The 18,425-nt window shown below is 51.0% G+C and overlaps 1 protein-coding gene across 3 annotated transcripts in view; it reads left to right on the forward strand.

Annotated features, from left to right (window-relative positions):
• Positions 1 to 18,425, forward strand: part of CMIP (c-Maf inducing protein) — a 269,517-nt gene that overhangs the window by 154,766 nt on the left and 96,326 nt on the right. For 2 of the 3 annotated variants that reach the window (XM_054452582.2, XM_063654131.1), the window contains exon 2: positions 8,962 to 9,087. In XM_054452582.2, coding sequence (XP_054308557.1) covers positions 8,962 to 9,087 — 126 coding nt within the window. Of the gene's footprint in view, positions 1 to 8,961; positions 9,088 to 11,814; positions 11,941 to 18,425 lie in introns of those variants that run through there. The other variant, XM_054452584.2, reaches the window with a different exon arrangement.

Here is an 18,425-nt window from a genome sequence, read left to right on the forward strand (position 1 = left end):
AAAGCCTCATTACTTTTACTTTACACATGGTTCTAACAGACTGCATGCCCTGGTTTCACAGACCACAGCAGAAGAGCAGTAACTGGCTGGGCATGGTGACTCACACCTGTAATCCCAGCACTTTGAGAGGCTGATGCGTGCGGATCACCTGAGGTCAGGAGTTTGAGACCAGCCTGGCCAACATGGTGAAACCCCATGTCTACTAAAAAATAACAAAAATTATCCAGGTGTGGTGTTGTGTGCCTATAATCCCAGCTACTTGGGAGGCTGAGGCAGGAGAATCGCTTGAATCCAGGAGGCGGGGGTTGCAGTGGGCCAAGATTGTGCCACTGTACTCCAGCCTGAGCGACAGAGCAAGACTCCGTCTCAAAAAAAAAAAAAAAAAAGAGTAGTAACCTTTTGAGGGCCTGGCATAGGGGAAGGTGCAGTGTCAGCAAAAAGAACTGGTCAGTCGGCGTCTGGAGAATGGTTGGAGAAACCATACAAAATAGACACAGTCACCCCAACTCTGCAGCCATTGAGAAAGGTACAGGCAGCTCTCCTGTGCCTGCAGCACCAAGGGCACAGCTGGGTTGCAGCCCAGCTCACCAGTGGATAACAGTAATAATAACGGCTCCGGGACAAGGAGAGGTTAAATTACCTGAAGGAAACCAGGGGAGGGAGAGTGTGAACGGCATTTGAGATTTCTTCTGGGACCAAGGCCCAAACTGGCCCTTCTAGGATCATGTCGTTACCTGCCACTTTGCTTTTGCTGTACGACTTTCCGTTTGTGAGATTAAAGAGAACATGAAATATTTTGACAGGCCTTCCTCAAATGAGCATCCATGGGTTTCTGCCTTGGAGGCCAAGCTGAACTATAGGTGTCTGGGGACCTGCTGCGTGGGGTGGCAACAGAAGAATGGACCTGAGACCTCTGCCATGCTGGTTCCAGTCGTGGCTTCGGCTCTGGTCCCAGCTCCTTTCTGCATAATATGTACTTGAGGTGTGTGAGCACAAAGGTACACAGAGTGGAGTTTGCCTCTGGCCAGAGGAATTTGGCATAACAGAGGGATGGAAGTTGCTGTCTTGGGGGGTTACGAAATTGAATCCTGGGCCTGTCTTATAAGAGCAGGAGGCCTGTGTGAGACATCCCCTGCTCTGTGCCTCAGTTTCTTCCTCTGTAGCATGTGGATAATGGAGAAAAACAGCCTCCCCGCCTTAGCATTGTTGTCAAGTTAAATGAGGGAATATATATAAAGCTCTCAGCATGGTGCTGGCCACATGGTAACTGCTTGATGAATGTTAACCATGGGTACCTGTGAATGGCCATATGGGTGGGGCGTAGTGAGGCTAGCGTCTGCATAGCAGGTGTCCTTCCTTCTGTCATCATTAAAAAAAGATACATGGCAGCAGTGGTGGCTCACGCCTGTAATCCCAGCACTTTGGGAGGCAGAGGTGGGTGGATCACAAGGTCAGGAGGTCAAGAGCATCCTGACCAACATGGTGAAACCCTGTCTCTACTAAAATTACAAAAATTAGCCAGGAGTGGTGGTGGGTGACTGTAATCCCAGCTACTCAGGAGGCTGAGGCAGGAGAATCACTTGACGGGAGGCGGAGGTTGCGGTGAGCCAAGATCGCACCACTGCACTCCAGCCTAGGCGACAAAGTGAGACTCCATCTGAAAAAAAAAAAAAAAAAAAAAAAAAGATATATACAGCTGGCTCTTCACTTTCACTATAGTCAAAAGATAGAGACAATCCATGTGTCCATCAGCAGATGAACGGATAAACATGTGGCCTGCCCGTACAATGGAATGTCAGTCAGTCATAAAAAGGAATGCGGTTCCGATTCATGCCACAGCACAGATAAACCTCAAAAACAGTAAGTGAAAGGAGCCAGGCACAAACAGCCACAAAGTATGTGATGTCATTTATGTGACATGTCCAGAACAGGCAAGTCCCATTGATAGATACCAGGCTAGTGGCTGCCTGGCGCCTGGGGATGGGGTAGCAGGTAGTGACGACTTAATGGTATGGGGCTTCCTTTGGGAGTAAAAACATCTCAGAACTCGATAGAGATGATGGTGACACAGCATCAGGAATGGACTCAATGCCCCTGAATTGTACATCTTAAGTGATTAATGGTTAGTTTTACGTGCTGTGAATTTTACTTTGAATTTTAGAAATGCAGCCAGGGGAGGTGGGGACTGAAGCCCATTCTCCCAGCGCAAGCCACTTTTAGCACCACTGCGTATGACACTGTGATGGCAGCCTCATCATTAGTGTTGTTGTTGCTGTTGACTATCTAAGCAGGGCTGCCATCCAACTTCTCATTTCTCCTTTGGGGCCCCAGGGTGTGTGTGCAGGCCCAGCAAATCCTTCCTTACAGTGGGGTGGTGCCACATGGAACCCGACTGTGCAGCATGGGTGTCCCCTGTGTGATAATTCAAGCCGCTTCCATGTAGGGAGAGAGGGGACTTGTCTCTAGCCCAGCACATCCCCCCAGCTGTCAGGGCCACACATGCCCCATGACAAACAGCCTGCTGTTTCCAACCCCATCCCCGACTGGGCAAGGTTTCTCTGGCCTCAAGAATAAGCTCATGGGAGGATTTTCCAGACTGGCTTATTTTGGGGTCTGGGAGCTCCTCCCTTCCCTGGCACATGTTTTGAGTCAGCCTGGACGTCATGATTCATATTCGCTTTGAGAGGAATCCCCATGGAAACCAGCAGGCATTCGGGCAGGAGGGAGCTGGCTCCCCACAAAGGCAAGGGAAGGCGAAGGCTAGATGCCTTCTGCCAGCATCGGGGGCCCGATGGGGGCTCTTTCTCGGGGGGTCAGCTCACCCCATTCCCCACCCACTCTGGAAGCAGGTCTGAGGCCGTATCTGGTTTGGAATGCCAGTTCTGAAGATCTCTGGGGGTTCACATGGGACCCTCATGAGGTCCCTCTAGGCCCTACTTTTTCCAGCCCAGATCCAGCATTGCATGCCGCTGGACAGGGGGCTCACCTGGAAACAGGCAGAGGCGAAGTATCTCTTCCTGGTCTGGCAAATGCAGAATCCCCCAAAACTAGCTCCATATCTGTCCCCGAGAGCAAAAAGACAAAGGCAGAGTTCACCGACCCATTCTCCAGCTCCCATGGAAGGCAGCGTCCCCAGGGGCCAGAACCCCAGCTTGTGGGCTGCAGCATCTCCAATACCTTCTGGGTGCCGTCACCTTGCGGGCACTCAGTTAGCGAGAGGTCCCACCAAACCTACCTAGGATCGCTCCTTGCTTGTCACATGGCCCTGTCAAGCTGGTGGCCCAGGACAAAAGCCCCTTAGCCTTGGCCAGGGCTCTCCGGTTCCCTTTAATATCCATTTAATGAGAGCAATTTGGCAACAACGTAAAGCATGCTCTTGCCCTTTGTCCCAGTAATTCCATTTCTGGGAATCTGGCCTAAGGAAATAATCCTAAATATAGGGTAGAAAAACATGTTTCACAAGGATGTTCACTGCGGAGTTGTGCATGGCAGCATAAAATGAAACAGTGGCACTGTCCCCGAGGGAGGGGGTGAGAGCAGGGATGAAATCGATGGTGGCGGAATATTTTATAGCTGCTACAGTGAGAGTTCTGGAGCTTGCCATTCAGAGCAGGGAAATCTATGTGCGATAATGTGGGAAAAAAAGGCGTTACAAAATTCTATGTACTGTATGATTTCGGCTTTATAAAAAATTATATATTAAAATAATCAGGAAAGTCACACACCAGAGTGCTAATGAGTGGTCTTGATTGGATTTTTATGGGAAAGATTTTATTCGTCATCTTCCAAATTACCCTCAGTCTTCACGCATTGCCTTTTTCAGTCAGGTTTGCATTGTAATTTACATACAGTAAGAGTCACGCTTTTAGCGTGCAGATCTGTGAGTTCTGACAAACGTATACAGCCAAGTGACATCGCCCCCACAGTCAATACAGAGAATATTCCCATCACCCGCAAGAGTCCCCCTGCCCCTCACCCGCCCCAGCGGCTGGCAACCATGGGTGTGATTTCAGCCCCTGTAGTTTTGTTTATTTCAGGATGTCATATAAATGGAATCATACAGTATGCCTTACACTGCTCTTAACGTTTAGGAAAAAAATTTTTCATCTGCTTATTGTTCTCTTAGCTGTGTATCTTAGAGCAGGATTCCCTACCATCCCTCAATGGAGGATAATTTTAATGTTTTCTCTTATCCAATTCAGCCTCCTACCCCAGACAGGAATCTCCTCCCCTGGAGCTCTGGTCATCATGTTCAGCTTACCAGGGAATTATCAGTTATCTGTAAAATCATCCCAGCGACAGGAAAGTACCCAGAATGGCAGAGGTGCCTGGGCAGTGTTAGCTCTAATCTGAGCCTAAGGAACAGCAGCGTTCAGAGGCTTTCCATCCCAGTCCAGCCCATGTCCCCTGCAAGCCTCCCGTGTTCCTGCCCAGTGATAGCACTACAGCACAGCAGTGTTTTTTGTTTTGTTTTGTTTTGTTTTGTTTTGTTTTTGAGAGGGAGTCTTGCTCTTTCGCCCAGGCTACAGTGCAGTGGCACGATCTTGGCTCACTGCAAGCTCCGCCTCCCGGGTTCACGCCATTCTCCTGCCTCAGCCTCCCGAGTAGCTGGGACTACGGGCGCCCGCCACCACGCCCGGCTGATTTTTTTAGTATTTTTAGTAGAGACAGGGTTTCACCGTGTTAGCCAGGATGATCTCGATCTGCTGACGTCATGATCCGCCCGCCTCGGCCTCCCAAAGCGCTGGGATTACAGGCGTGAGCCACCGCGCCCGGCCTTGTTTTTGTTTTTAAATAAACATTTTCTTTTAGGACAGTTTGAGATGTATAGGAAAGCGACAAGGATACTCCAGAGTTCTCACACATCCGCAGTCTGCTTCCCCAGCTGCTTCATCTTAGTCTGTGTGCTGCGTTTGTCACAACTCGTGAACCAGTATTGATACATGATTGCTGAAGTCCACATTTTATTAGGTTTCTTTAGGTTTTCCGTGATGTCCTTTTTCTGTCCTGGGATCCCATCCAGGATCCCCACAGTACTTGTAGTCACGTCTCCCAAAACTTCCCTTGGCTGGGATAGTTGCTCAGGCTTTCCTCATGTTTAGTGAGCACTGGTCAGGAGTTTTGAGGAAAGTCCCTCAGTTAGGGTTTGTCTGATATTTTTCTGATGGTTAGACTTGGGTTATGGGTTTGGGGAGGAAGACCCCAGAGGCAAAGATTAGTCTTTCTCAAAATAGTTCGTTTGATTGCATTCTTTAGTTTGTTCCAGGTACTGTGCTGAGTCCTTGATAAACTGGATCTCCGCTAATGCTCCCAGGAATTCTACCTATTAAATAAATTCTCATCTTAACCAGTAGAGGAAATGAGCTCAGAGACGGGGAGTAACTTGCCTAAGGACACACAGTAAGCGGCCCAAACACGGGTCTCCTTAGTCCTAAAAAGTCTGCTTTTGGCCAAATGCTGCTTCAGACAGCAGGCATGCAGCTTGTCTGCTTTTTAAAAACAGTATGGGTTGGGCGTGGTGGCTTATGCCTGTAATCCCAGCACTTTGGGATGCCAAGGCAGGAGGATCACCTGAGGTCAGGAGTTCAAGACCAGCCTGGCCAACATGGTGAAACCCCATCTGTACTAAAAATACTGAAAAATTAGCTGAGCGTGGTGGCGTGCGCCTGTAATCCCAGCTACTCAGGAGGCTGAGGCAGGAGAATCGCTTGAACCCGAGTGGTGGAGGTTGCAGTGAGCTGAGAACGCACCATTGTACTCCAGCCTGGGTGACAAGAGTGAAACTCCATCTCAAAAAAAAAAAAAAAAAAAAAAGGACCGGCCGCAGTGGCTTATGCCTGTAATCCCAGCACTTTGGGAGACCAAAGCAGGTGGATCACAAGGTCACAAGGTCAGGAGTTCAAGACCAGCCTGGCCAAGATGGTGAAACCCCATCTCTACTAAAAATACAAAAAAATTAGCCGGGAATGGTGGCGGGGGCCTGTAATCTCAGCTTCTCGGGAGGCTGAGGCAGAGAATTGCTTGAACCCGGGAGGCAGAGGTTGCAGTGAGCCAAGATCGTGCCACTGCAGTCCAGCCTGAGCGACAGAGCAAGACTCCACCTCAAACAAAACAAAACAAAAAAACAGTATGTATTTATTTATACCCAACCTTTCCCTAAAAAGCCTTGGTTGCAACTTCAGATCAAAGCCACGTTAAGACAGCTAAGGCAGGGCATGTGAAAGGTAGACTCAGAAAGCCTCTCTCCAGTGTGTTGTGGGTGGTGCTTACAGTTAAAACACGGATGAACATTGCCTTTATTTTTGTAAGATATTCATTAATTTATCAGGAAATTAGTAATCACCTCCTAAATGTCATACGCCATTTAGGCACATGAAACAGCAGGTGAACCCTCCTGCTCCCACAGTACCTAAACAGTAGCAGGGGACACAGACAATCAGTGACCAACACAATAAATATTTGGATATGGGTGAGGAAAAGAAGTATAGAACCAACCACCAAGCCCTGGCTTCTCCGGCAGTGCTCAGGACAAGACCTGCTGTTAGGGCTGAGTCATTTACTGCAGAATAGGGAGAACAGAACAGTGCACGGGATGCTGGAATAGGCCAGAACAGTGAAGGGCAGGCCCACGAGTGTGACTTTGAGGCATGCTGGTATAAAGAGAACCTTCTTGGGTGACACATGGCAGCCGCCGGGATTGGTGGCCAGGGGGTCCTCTGAGGGGTGAGCGATGCAGTGGTGGAAAGGACAGGATGAACCCGGCTGCCTCCTCCTCTAGATTGTGGGGTCCAAGCAGCCTTGTCGCTCACCTGGACCTGTGCAGCAGCCTGCAGGCTGTCCCCCTGCCACCACTGTCTCCTTTCAAGTCTGTTTTCTATGCAGCAATCCCTGTGAACCTTGGCTAAAGCTCCTGCAACCCCTTGGGAGGAATCCCCGAGCCCCTAGGTGGACCTACCAACCTCTCCAGGAGTGACCCGCCCTTCTCTCCAATGCATCGCTTACCCAGCCCTCCCTCCGTTTCACCTTCTTCTCCTCCTTGAACACTCCCAGCTGTTCCCACCTCAGAGCCTTTGCACTGGCCATGGGCTCTGGGATACTCTTTACTCCTGCTCTCGGCCACCTGTCATCACACCCCATTGTGATTCTTTGTGCGGCCCTTGCCACTCTCTAATTGTTTATTTTTTAAGATATTTTGTTTGTTGTCCGTTTGCCCACTAAGCTCCTGTCTTATTCACTGCTGAGTCTCCAGCACCTAGCATGGCGCCTGGAACATAATAGAAGCTCAGTAAATGTCTGTCGGATGAATGAAAAATGAATTGATCAATCCCTTCTACTTTTTGAGCCTAGCAATTGATCACATCAGGGAAATTGAGGCAGCTTCAGCCATCAACCCTCTCTACCTGCACCCCCGTCACCATAACTCTCGTTTGGCAGACAGATACTGAAATTAACAAACCTAACAGAGGTCCTCCATCTTTATGGTATAATTAACCTGTTGGGCCTCAGACTTTGAATTGCCTTTGCCTCTTTCTTAGAACACAGGATAGAGGTCAGGCCTCTGATTCCAGAGTCAGATGGCCAAGTTCAGTCCTGGCCATGCCACTCCTAGCTGGATGACCTTGGGCAAATCACATGACCTCCTGAGCCTCAGCTTCCTTGTCTATATGATGGGATGACCTTGATACCTGTTCCGCAAGACCTGTGTGAGGATTAAATGATTGCCACGTGCCCAGGGTGCATGGGAGAGCTAGGGAGGTATTCGCTGTTATTCTTCTCATCTGTGCTGCACTCACCTGATTCTCCTGAAGTCTGGCTTCCTGGAGCCAAAGTGACAAGGACACTTGCTTTGGTTCCTGGTGGCCATTGTATCCCTCGGTCACCTGGTGCCTTCTCAGGACAGCAAGACTCACTCAGAGAGTAGTGGGTGGCTGTGGATTTCTCTTGCCCCGCCCCTACTCCCAACAATGACCGATAATAATAGCCTTTCTCATTCTTTTCAACACATGCTACTGAGCCCTTGCCATGAGCCAGGCACTGGGGAAAGAGTGGGAACCAAGACAGACCTAGGTCCTGACTTGATGGAGCTAGCGGCCTGGCCAGGGGGCAGACATCCAACAGATAATGACACAGAATAAAGCCACAAATAAATAGGGTGTGGTGAGCACCAGAAAAGGAGGGCACAGGGAAGGGTGCAGCCAGGTTGGGTCATGGGTCTAGAGGGTGGGAGTTCCCCCGAAAAGTGCAGTTGAGATGAGACCTGGAGAGTAGAAGCGCAGATGCTGGGGGTGGGGCTGTGCTCTTTCTGGGACAAGGAGCAGGTTCAGTTTGAGGCACTGTCATCAGGGCAGTGTGAGGAGTGTGGAAAGGGAGAGATGCCGCCGACAGGCGGGACTGGGCACATAGGGAGAGCAGTCCCTGCTGGGTCTGTCGGCTGTGGATGGGAGTGTGGATTTTGTGGCCGGGCCATTGGGGGCCATTGAAGAATGTTGAGCAGGAGGGTGGGGCTGTGGAGTTTGCCGTCTTGGAACGTGGCTCTGGAGGCCCAGTGGAGGATGCATATCCGTGGGGAGAGGGAGAAGGGAGATCGGTGCTTTCTGGGCAGGAGAAGGTGGTGGCTTATTGCTGGTGAGGGATGGCGGGCTTCCAGCCACTCCCTGTGCTGGCCCCGTGGATACCAAGAGCAGCAGTCCCTCAGTCCTTGCCCTGCAGCTGCTCCCACTCTGTTCCTAACTCTGCACCTCCAAACGTGTGGGTGGAGTTTTACAGTGAACCCCCTTGCAGCTGGACATGGCCAGCCGGAAGCAGGAAGGCTTGATTTGGTCAGCAGAGGTGCCGAGCTCCTGTACCAGCTCTGTTTGCCTGTCGCCAGAGGGACGATGTTTCCAAAACCGTCTGAGATGCGGATGTCGTGCCTGCTACTGTGACCAATGCATATCTCTTCTTTTTCTTTTTTTGCTGCAGCCAACTGGGTACATGGAAAACTCAGTCTCCTACAGCGCGATTGAAGACGTTCAGCTGCTGTCCTGGGAGAATGCCCCGAAGTACTGTTTACAGCTCACGATTCCTGGGGGAACTGTCTTACTGCAGGTAGGAGAAATAAACATGAACAAGCAGTTTCTTCTCCCTCATCTTCGTGCACTTGCACCCCTCGTTTCCCTTGGAGGGAGCCAGCCAGCTATCAGGAGGAAAGGTTGTTTAACTTTGGGTGGTTTTATTCCCCAAGTATAAGAAAGCTGTAAACCGGGTCTGACTGGAGAAAAGGAAAAGGACTGTGCATGGCCTGAGCGCCTCCTGCACACCTGCTGCAGTCTAGGAACTTTTCAGGTTACTCATTTAGTTCCCTTAATAAACCTGATAAATAAGTTTTATGATCCCCATTTTACAGATGAGGAAACTGAGGCACACAGGTGAGTTGTTAGGCCCAAGAAGGCTGTGAAAAGCAGATGAGCAATAGATACTAAGTTTTTGCTTTACTTCGAGTGAGGGAGTTTCTGATATCTTGTTGATCTAAGTCTTTTGAGGCTGATAGAAGCATAAGCTATCTTTTTGGGAAAAAAAGTGCATTCTGTATGTACTGGTCAGGATGTTTGGTTGGAAATGACACAAACACTATTCCAACTAGTAAGACAAAAAGAGAGTTTAATGCTGTTAACTATTAAATTAACTGTTAAAGTAACTGAGAAGCCTTAGAGAGAACTTCAGGCATTGCTGGATCCAGGGGTCAGATGACATCAATAATATTCGGCATCTCTCTCTCCATCTCCTGGCTGTGCTTCTGTGTGCTGGCTTCATTGGCAGAATCTCACCATGTGGTCGGAAAGATGACCTACCTGCAGCCCAAAGCCACATCCTTAGAGGCTGTAATCCTTAAGAGTGAGCACCCTTTTTCCTTCCGGTACCTTTTACAAAATCTCATGGAAGATCCTGATTGGCTCTGCTGTGTTCCCACTCAGCCCCCAGGAATGCAGTCCCCCAGATTACCCGCCCACCCTTGACCTCAGGCAAGGCCCAGGTCTCGGATTGGTGGCCCCATCAGGACCACACAGAGGCGGTGAGGTGGGTCCACCAAGAATGGAGAAGTGACCGACAAAAACCACGACAATGATCACACATACATAAAACATGTTACATCATGTCAGGGGAGCCAGCCCAATTTTCAGAAGGAATCCTGAGTCCGAAACCCCTCATCTAGAGAAAATTTACCCTCTTATCAGTGAGAAGATGATCTGCCTTGATTTTTCTTTTGGGATCATTTTATTCGTAACCTGTTTCTCCAGGGAAACCTTCTGTTAGCCCAAAGAGATGCTCTCTAAAAACCTATTTTAGATCTAGCAGCCACTGGATTGTGTAACAGCATTGGGCTAAGAGTCACCCAGTTTGGGCTCCAAGGAATGCTGAGCTCAGTAGCAGAGCGTAACAACTTAGCATTGTTAGAAATGTCCTGTTTCTTACTGTCATCTCTCAGAGGACTCTGGAAACCATGCCTGCCCCAGTCTGCTTTCTTCTTAGTGAATCTCTCACACTCTGCCCTCTACGCTTTTCTTTTAACCCTGTCCCCACACCCCCACACTGTCCCTCCCCACCGCCCCACCACAGCCAGCAAAGCCTTCCTCTCCTTTCTTTCTCTCCTCTCATCTTTATGATAAGAGGTCAGTGTCACCCTCCTGCCAGACGCCTCTCCTGCCAGCTCCTCTGCCTCTTCACTCGCTCCTTCTTGCTCACCCGATGGCTGCAGCACAGAGTCCATGAAGGGGGTGGTCAGTGCCAGCCCCCCTCGGCGGGGGAGATGGGGCGGGCAATCACAGGGTTCAGTGGCCAACAGAGAGGTAGGGATGCCAGAGATTGTCCCACCCCAGTGACTTTGCTGCCGTCACAGAGCTTTGAGGCAGCCTCTCCCCTGTGCTGGGGGAGGCCCCATGCGTGAAGAGCCCCTCAGCCCCTGGGGAGACAGGGCCATAAACAAATGATTACTGAAATAATGGCTAAGTTAGAGGCAACCCCAGAGGACTGGGAGCCCAGAGGAAGGAGGAACTCATTTGGCCTGGGGGCCAAAGCAGGCTCCCCAGACAAGTGGCATTAGAACTGGGTGTAGAGGGATGAGTAGGAGTGTGCCAGAATGGTGGGGTGGGGGACACACACCCCGGGCAGAGGGGATGTGTGTGCAAAGCATGAATATGGGGGACCTGGGTACTTGCTGCAGCTGGAGGTGATGGAGAGATGGAGTTTGGGGCTATGGATGAGTGTAGATCTGTTGGGCGATGGCCAGATCACCCAGGCCTTGCCAGCCGAATGAAGAAGCCTCAGACTCTGTTCCAAAGGCAATAGGCAGCCACTGAAAGCTCTGAAGGGGTAGAGGGACACTAGAGGAATCAGTGTGGTGGCGGGACAGAGGGGCCTAGATCTGTGCATGACAGAGAGGCAGGAGGGAGCCCCTTGAAACAGTCCAGTTGGAGGAGAGGAGGCCCTGAGCCTCCACTTTCCTGCTCCACCAGCAAAGGGGCCTCCTTCCTTCTGGGGCTGGAGGGGCAGCCCTGGCCTCCAAAGGAGGCCAGAGCATCACTCGCCACAGGGATGGAGGGGCAGTGAGGCTGAAAAGCAGAGAAGCAGTGCCTGGAATGTCCCTTTAACCCGGCTGGGGCCGCGGGCCCAGCTGTGATGACTCGCCTGGCTGCCGCGTCCGGCAGGGCTTCAGGACAGAGCTGCCGCTGTGGTGCTGAGGAGCCAAGCGGGCGGGGAGCCTCTAGCTGCCCCAGCATCCCACTTGATCACTGCCCCCTGCTCCTGTGGACAGTGCAGTCAGAGGCAGGAGCAGGAGAGGAGGAGGCAGAGGAAAGGAGGAGGAGGAGGCGGCTTGCAACTCCTCAGATCCAGAGCCAGACTCCGAGCTAGCGCGGGAGCAGCAGACGTGGCCTCCCAACCCTTCCCCCCAGGGGAACCCAGGTGGGTGCAGCCCCTGCCCCTGGCGGCTGTGGTTCTCTCCCTGGCTGCCATTTCCATTAGGGAGGTAGACCTGGATCGGCTTCTCCCTTGCTTCCCTCTCATCCTCACCCCCACACTCTGCCCACCGTGATGCATGGGTGGTGTGTAGCTGGCTCATTCTATAAACAGGGCTAGCGAGTCTGTGTGGTTCTAGGGAGGCTGGGGCGGAGTGCACTTGGCCCCCGGTGTGGTGCTCAGGGCTTTCTTCAGTCCTGGTTGTATTCATCTGCCTTTTGTGATGGGTGGCAGGACCCTCTGCTTTGAGAGGCTTTACTTTGTCTTGATTCACATACAACGTACTGTATTAGATCCCAGAGCCGTGGTGTCACAGAGAACAACTCCTTTGGCCCTGGGGACAGATCTTCCCTGCTCCAGGGTGGGAGAGGGGACCAAGAAACAGCCAGGTGCCCATCTGAACAGCATTACCTGAGTGCTTCTAGTCGGCAGATGAGTGAAAGTGCCTTAAATGGTGCCGCCCGGCACAGCCACCACCAGCCATGCATGGCAGCCCACATATGGATTTAATTTACTCAATCAAATTAATAACACAGTTCCTCAGCCCCCTTAGCTACACCTCCAGTGGCCAGGGGCCACACATGGCTAAATTGCTGCTGTGTTGGACGGCGCAGATAAAGAACATTTCCATTGACACACGAAGTTCTGTGGAGCAGTGCTGACCTCGAGGCCTTTTCATTTTGACCTCATGCTGCAGGCACCTGAGCCCCTCCTGGGGCAAATTGCCTCAGATCACAGGGGGCTCTTCGATCTTGCATTCTGGCTGCGCTGTAACGCAGTCTGCACCCTGCCGCATTACAGCACAGCCATTCTCTCTACAGACAAGGGGAATGGCGGGGCCCAAAGAGGGCTAGTGCCCCTTCCCTACCCCAGCCTGCCTGATCTCTCTCCATCTGTCTCTTTCAGGTTCTTTGCATCCATGTGTGTCTGTTTTCCTCTGTCTCTCTTATGCCTTTTCTCCATCTCTCTCCCCTCCTTCCCCTTCCGTCCTCTCCTGCCTCTCCTCTTTCTCTCTCTTTAGTCCTTGCTGTGGCTCACTCTGGGCTTCTCTTGCAGGTCCTTCCTCCAGGCCTCTCACCACCTCTGAGCCTGTCCCCCAATCCTCTCTGTGTGTCTCTCCCCTCTTCTCTCTTTTCCTCTTCCTCCCCTCTCTCTGTCTTCTAAGGAGCTCCTTGTAAAACTTACTTTGTTAGAATTTGAATCGATGCCTCTTGCAGACCTCGGGGAGCTGACCTGATCCTTCAAGGAAGGCAGAGAGGATATTCAGGCCCATGTCCCTCATCCCCAGCTCAGAGACAGAGCCATCTACCAGCAGGTTGAGTGGCCAGACAGGGGCGCCCAGCCTTCCAGCATGGGTCCAGTGGGTGTGTTTTGGATGCTTTGTGTTTTTCAGTGTGGGCTGCCTTACTGCTATGTTATTAGAATCCCTGGTTGCAGAAAGGACCTGTTTACCCTGTTTCCTCCATTAATGCCCTTTCCGCTAGCATTTCATTGTGGGGAGGCCAACCATGTAAGTACATAGACAGTGTCATGAAAACGTCCTGAAGGTGCTCTCACTGGCCCCGGGATGGGGTAGCGGGCATTAAAAAACAACACGGCACAGATCATCTTCTGGGGGATTCTGCCTAAAAATTGTGTTGCTGCCCATCAGCAAAAATCAGACAGAGCCACTGCTCCACACACAAGGCTTCAGGCAAGATAAGAGCAGGGAGACCCCCCTCCCGAGAGTGTCTGCTTCTTTCGGGGATGGGTTCTGGGACTCGGCTCTTCTCACCAATGTTCTGGAAAGTCCTGCAGGAGGCGGGGCAACTGTTTACCCCAAACATTGGCAGCAGGGCAGGGACAGGGTGGGTTCCTTTCTTACTGGAAGGTAGCGAGCAGGACTTTTCCGGTCTGGAAAGCACCAGAAAGGTCTCACTCTCTAGCTTCCAGTAAGAAAGGAAGCTCCTTTTCCCTAAGAAACTGGGCCGGGGAAGGGGAGCTTGGAAAAGGTCGCTCACAGCGCACTCTGGGCTGTTTTTCTCACCTCTCGAGACAATGCAACAATGAGAAAGAACTTGGCAAGTTTGGGAGAGGAAATTGGGCAGCATTTGCCTGGAACCAGGCCCTTTCAGCATTCCAAAGATTTAACACCAGAAGTCGGAACCAGCTGCCCGCCGGCTTCCAGGGGACTTGGGGTCTGGCTGGGGACCTCTCCCATGTCTGAATGGATTCTCCTCTGAGTGACTCTCAGGGTTGGGCTGGGGGACCGTTCCCAGGTCTGAATGGATTCTCCTCAGAGTGACCCTTGGGGTTCTAGCCGTGCCTTGTGTTACCATTGGGCTGGCTTCTCTTGGCTCAGCCACCAGCAGGACAGTACGGGGACTCTGCACAGAAACGTGCCCCTTCCCCCAGCTGGAACGCAGCCTGGTCAGCTTTCCCTTTGCTTGGAAGCCCCTAGAGATGCCTGTGCTGGGGTTCAAGACATTGCCTAGCAGCCTGTGTCCTTCTTCAAAAGTAGACAAGCCAAAGGAACGAGCAGTTTACAGCCCAGCCTTGTCCCAACCTTTGTGGCTCCATCAGCCTCCACCTGCTCTCCTAGAGGCAAGTTCTGGCCCTTCCCTTACTTTCAAGGTGAGGTCTCCTGTGTGCCACATCCTTCCTCCTTCTGTTTCATCAGTAGGGCAGCTTCCGTGGAGAAATAATGCTCACGGATGTCCCAACCCAAGTCCTGGGAATCCAGAGGAGCTCAGATGCATTGCTTCATGTTCCAGGGCTGGATTGTAGGGAGGGAAGACTGTGGGGTCAGACAGACCTGAGTTCCTGCCCAACTCTCCTGGGCACTAGCTCTGGAACCTTAGACTCTAACTAGCCATGGAACCCTAGGCTCTAACCAGCCCTAGAACGCTAGGTTTTACCACATTCTAGCTGTGGAACCCTAAACAGCAGGAAGAACCTCTCTGGGCCTCATTTAATTTATCTGTGAAACGTCCTCTGATACTTGTCTCCTTGGATATTGTGAGGCTCGTAGATATTACATGTAAAATGCTTAGCACTGTGCCTGGTACATAGTAGGTGTTCAAGAAAACACTGCCATGATCATTTTTAGAGTCTTAGTCAAATACAGTTTGGGGAAGAGGGAATCAGAGCTGAAGAGTTCTTTTGAAGATCTGTTGTGTGTGGACTTTCTTCGCTGAGCATAATGGGTATACGAATGCCCCATTCATCCATCCATCTATCCGCCCACCCATCCATTTATCCATCAGACTGTCCATCTGTCTTATCTGTTTTTCCATCCATCCATGTCTCCATCCATCCAATTCATTCATTCATTCATTCAACACTTCAACCAATCTTTCATTTAACAAACATTTCTCCGGGTTTCATGGACACAGTGTGGTGCATAAGTCAGATGTGGTTCCTGACCTCCCAGAGCCCATAGCCTACAGAAGAAGGACAACTAGACAGGCGATTCCAGGACAGTGTGATGCGTTAGGCGAGGCATTCTGGCCTGGTTTGGTTGGGGATGGGGAGGGGAAGGCACCATCAAGACAGTCATTCTGGAGAAGTGGCATTTCAGGAGGGACCTGAAGGGTAAGTAGGAGTCCAGCGGGCAGCGGAGAGAAGGGGGTGACAGCAGAATGTTCCGGGTGGGAGTACACGCTGCATGGAAGCCAGTCTGAGAGCAGGGCAGGCCAGGTGCTGCCACAGTCACGAGCGGCCACGCACTCTAGGTGGCTGGAAGCGGCAAGGCGTTGTTTCTCACTTGTGCTGTGTGTCCACCGTGGGCCAGCAGGGGAAGGGAGTGTGCCAAGCGCTGCACGGGTTCTCAGGGGCTCCCACGCACGGGCCACGGGTCACTTCAGCATGACATCAGCTCGTTGCATTGGCCTGTGTGCTTGCCAGGAGCCCAGAGGGAAGAGACCTGGAAATGACACAAATGATGACCCCAGAAAGTCTGGGGGTGTGTGTGGTGTATGCGATGGTTTCCCCAGTGGAAAAGTGGCAGCGGAGGAAAGGTTGGGTTAGATCTGGGTCCTTAACCCATGGTCCATGGTAGATTCCAAAACTGCCTGCACAGTCCTGCGTGTGGGACTGTGGTGTGTGTGTATGTATGTCTGTATGGTTTATGTGTGTGTCTGTGTGTATGGTATGTCTGCATGTGTGTGTACACATGTGTGTCTCTGTGAGTGTTTATCTGTGTATGTGTCTGTGTCTGTGGTGTGTGTGGTATGTGTGCATGTGTGTGCCTGATATGTGTGTTTATATGTGGTATGTGTCTCTCTGTGTATACGGTGTGTATGCACATGTATCTGTGTGTGTGCATATGTGTGTGTGGTATGTGCATGTGTGTGTGTCCTGTGTCTATATGTGGTGTGCATAGTGTGTATCTCTGTGTGTGGTGTGTGCATGTGTGTGGTGTGTTTGTGTGATATGTGACTGGTGTGTGTGTGGTGTATGTGTCTATATGTGATGCGTGTCTCTGTGTGTATATGGTGTACGTGCGTGTGTATCTGTGTGTTTGTGTGAGGTGTGTCTATGTGGTATGTCTTTGTGTGTATGAGGTGTGTATGCTATGTGTCTGTGTGTGGTGTGTGTATGTATGTGTGTCTGTGTGATGTGTGTGCGTGTGTGTATGAGGTGTGTATGGTATGTGTCTGTGTGTGGTGTGTGTATGTATGTGTGTCTGTGTGATGTGTGTGCATGTGTGTGTGTGGTGTATGTGGTACGTGTATGTGTGGTGTGTGTGCATGTGTAACTATGGTGTGTGTGTGTATGTATGTGTGTCTGTGTGATGTGTGTGCATGTGTGTGTGTGGTGTATGTGGTACGTGTATGTGTGGTGTGTGTGCATGTGTAACTATGGTGTGTGTGTGTATGTATGTGTGTCTGTGTGATGTGTGTGCATGTGTGTGTGTGGTGTATGTGGTACGTGTATGTGTGGTGTGTGTGCATGTGTAACTATGGTGTGTGTGTGTATGTATGTGTGTCTGTGTGATGTGTGTGCATGTGTGTGTGTGGTGTATGTGGTACGTGTATGTGTGGTGTGTGTGCATGTGTAACTATGGTGTGTGTGTGTATGTATGTGTGTCTGTGTGATGTGTGTGCATGTGTGTGTGTGGTGTATGTGGTACGTGTATGTGTGATGTGTGTGCATGTGTAACTATGGTGTGTGTGTATATGGTGTATGTGTGTCTGTGTGGTATATGTGTCTTTGTGTGGTGTGTGTGGTGTATGTGTCTACGTGGTATGTGGCTGTGTGGTGTGTGTGCATGTGTAACTGTATGGTGTGTTTGTGTGTATGGTGTGTGTATGTGTATGGTGTGTGTGTGTGTTGTATGTGTCTTTGTGTGTATGGTGTGTGTGTGTGTGGTGTATGTGTCTTTGTGTATGGTGTGTGTGTATGTGGTGTATGTGTCTTTGTGTGTGTGGTGTGTGTGTGTGTACATGTGTAACTGTATGGGGTGTGTGTGTGTGTGGTGTATGTGTATTTGTGTGTGTGGTGTGTCTTTGTGTGTATGGTGTGTGTGTCCGTGTGTGGGTGTATGTGTCTTTGTGTGTGTGGTATGTGTGTATGTGTAACTGTATGATGCGTGTGTGTATAGAGTGTGTGCGTCTGTGTGTGTGTGGTGTATGTGTCTTTGTGTGTGTGGTGTGTGTGCATGTGTAACTATGGTGTGTGTGTGTGGTGTGTGTATGTGTCTGTGTGTGTGGTGTATGTGTCTTTGTGTGTGTCATGTGTGCATGTGTAACTGGTGTGTGTGTCTATGGTGTGTGTGTGTGTCTATGGTGTGTGTGTGTGGTGTGTATGTGTCTTTGTGTGTGTACATAAATGTTAACATTACATGGGTGTGAGTCCATAGCTTGTTTTAGGTTCTCAAGGGGGTCCATAAACCCCCCTGGATCAGGTGATCTTTAAACTCCCTTTGGCTTCTGATGGAAAGATGCTCATTGTTACCGTGGACAAACATGGCTGAAGCCTCTGCCTTCTTCCCAAGTGCAGCCAGCCTAAACGGGGGTGGGGAGGGGACCGCGGCCAGCTTTCCTTCTCGTCGCACTGGGGCAGAAGGAGCCGGGCGTGGTGGGTGGGAGATCTTGGCTGTCTCTCCCTCCCTGGAAGGAGGCGCAGGAGAGTTCCGCATCGAGACTGTCCTCAGCCCGGCATCTCTGTGCCTTGCCTTACATGTCATTAATTCATTCAGCTGTTTTTTTTTTTTTTTTTTTAACACCAGGCTCACTGGAGCAGTCACAGTTAATCCTACGTGGATCCTGCCTCCTCTCCCAATCCTGTGGGTGGGACATAAATACCCAGCCAGCCTCAGGGTGTGGGCCGAGGGCTTGAAGAAGTGGCTGCCAGAAGCTTCAGGAGAGCAGAGGAGGGATGGGGTCCTGGCCGAGGTGTGGGGAGGGCAGGGGCAGGCGCCGGAGTGTGCAGAGGCACCCCACTGCCTG

Source organism: Pongo pygmaeus, chromosome 18, assembly GCF_028885625.2.
Source record: "Pongo pygmaeus isolate AG05252 chromosome 18, NHGRI_mPonPyg2-v2.0_pri, whole genome shotgun sequence".
NCBI classification, from domain to species: Eukaryota; Metazoa; Chordata; class Mammalia; order Primates; family Hominidae; genus Pongo; species Pongo pygmaeus.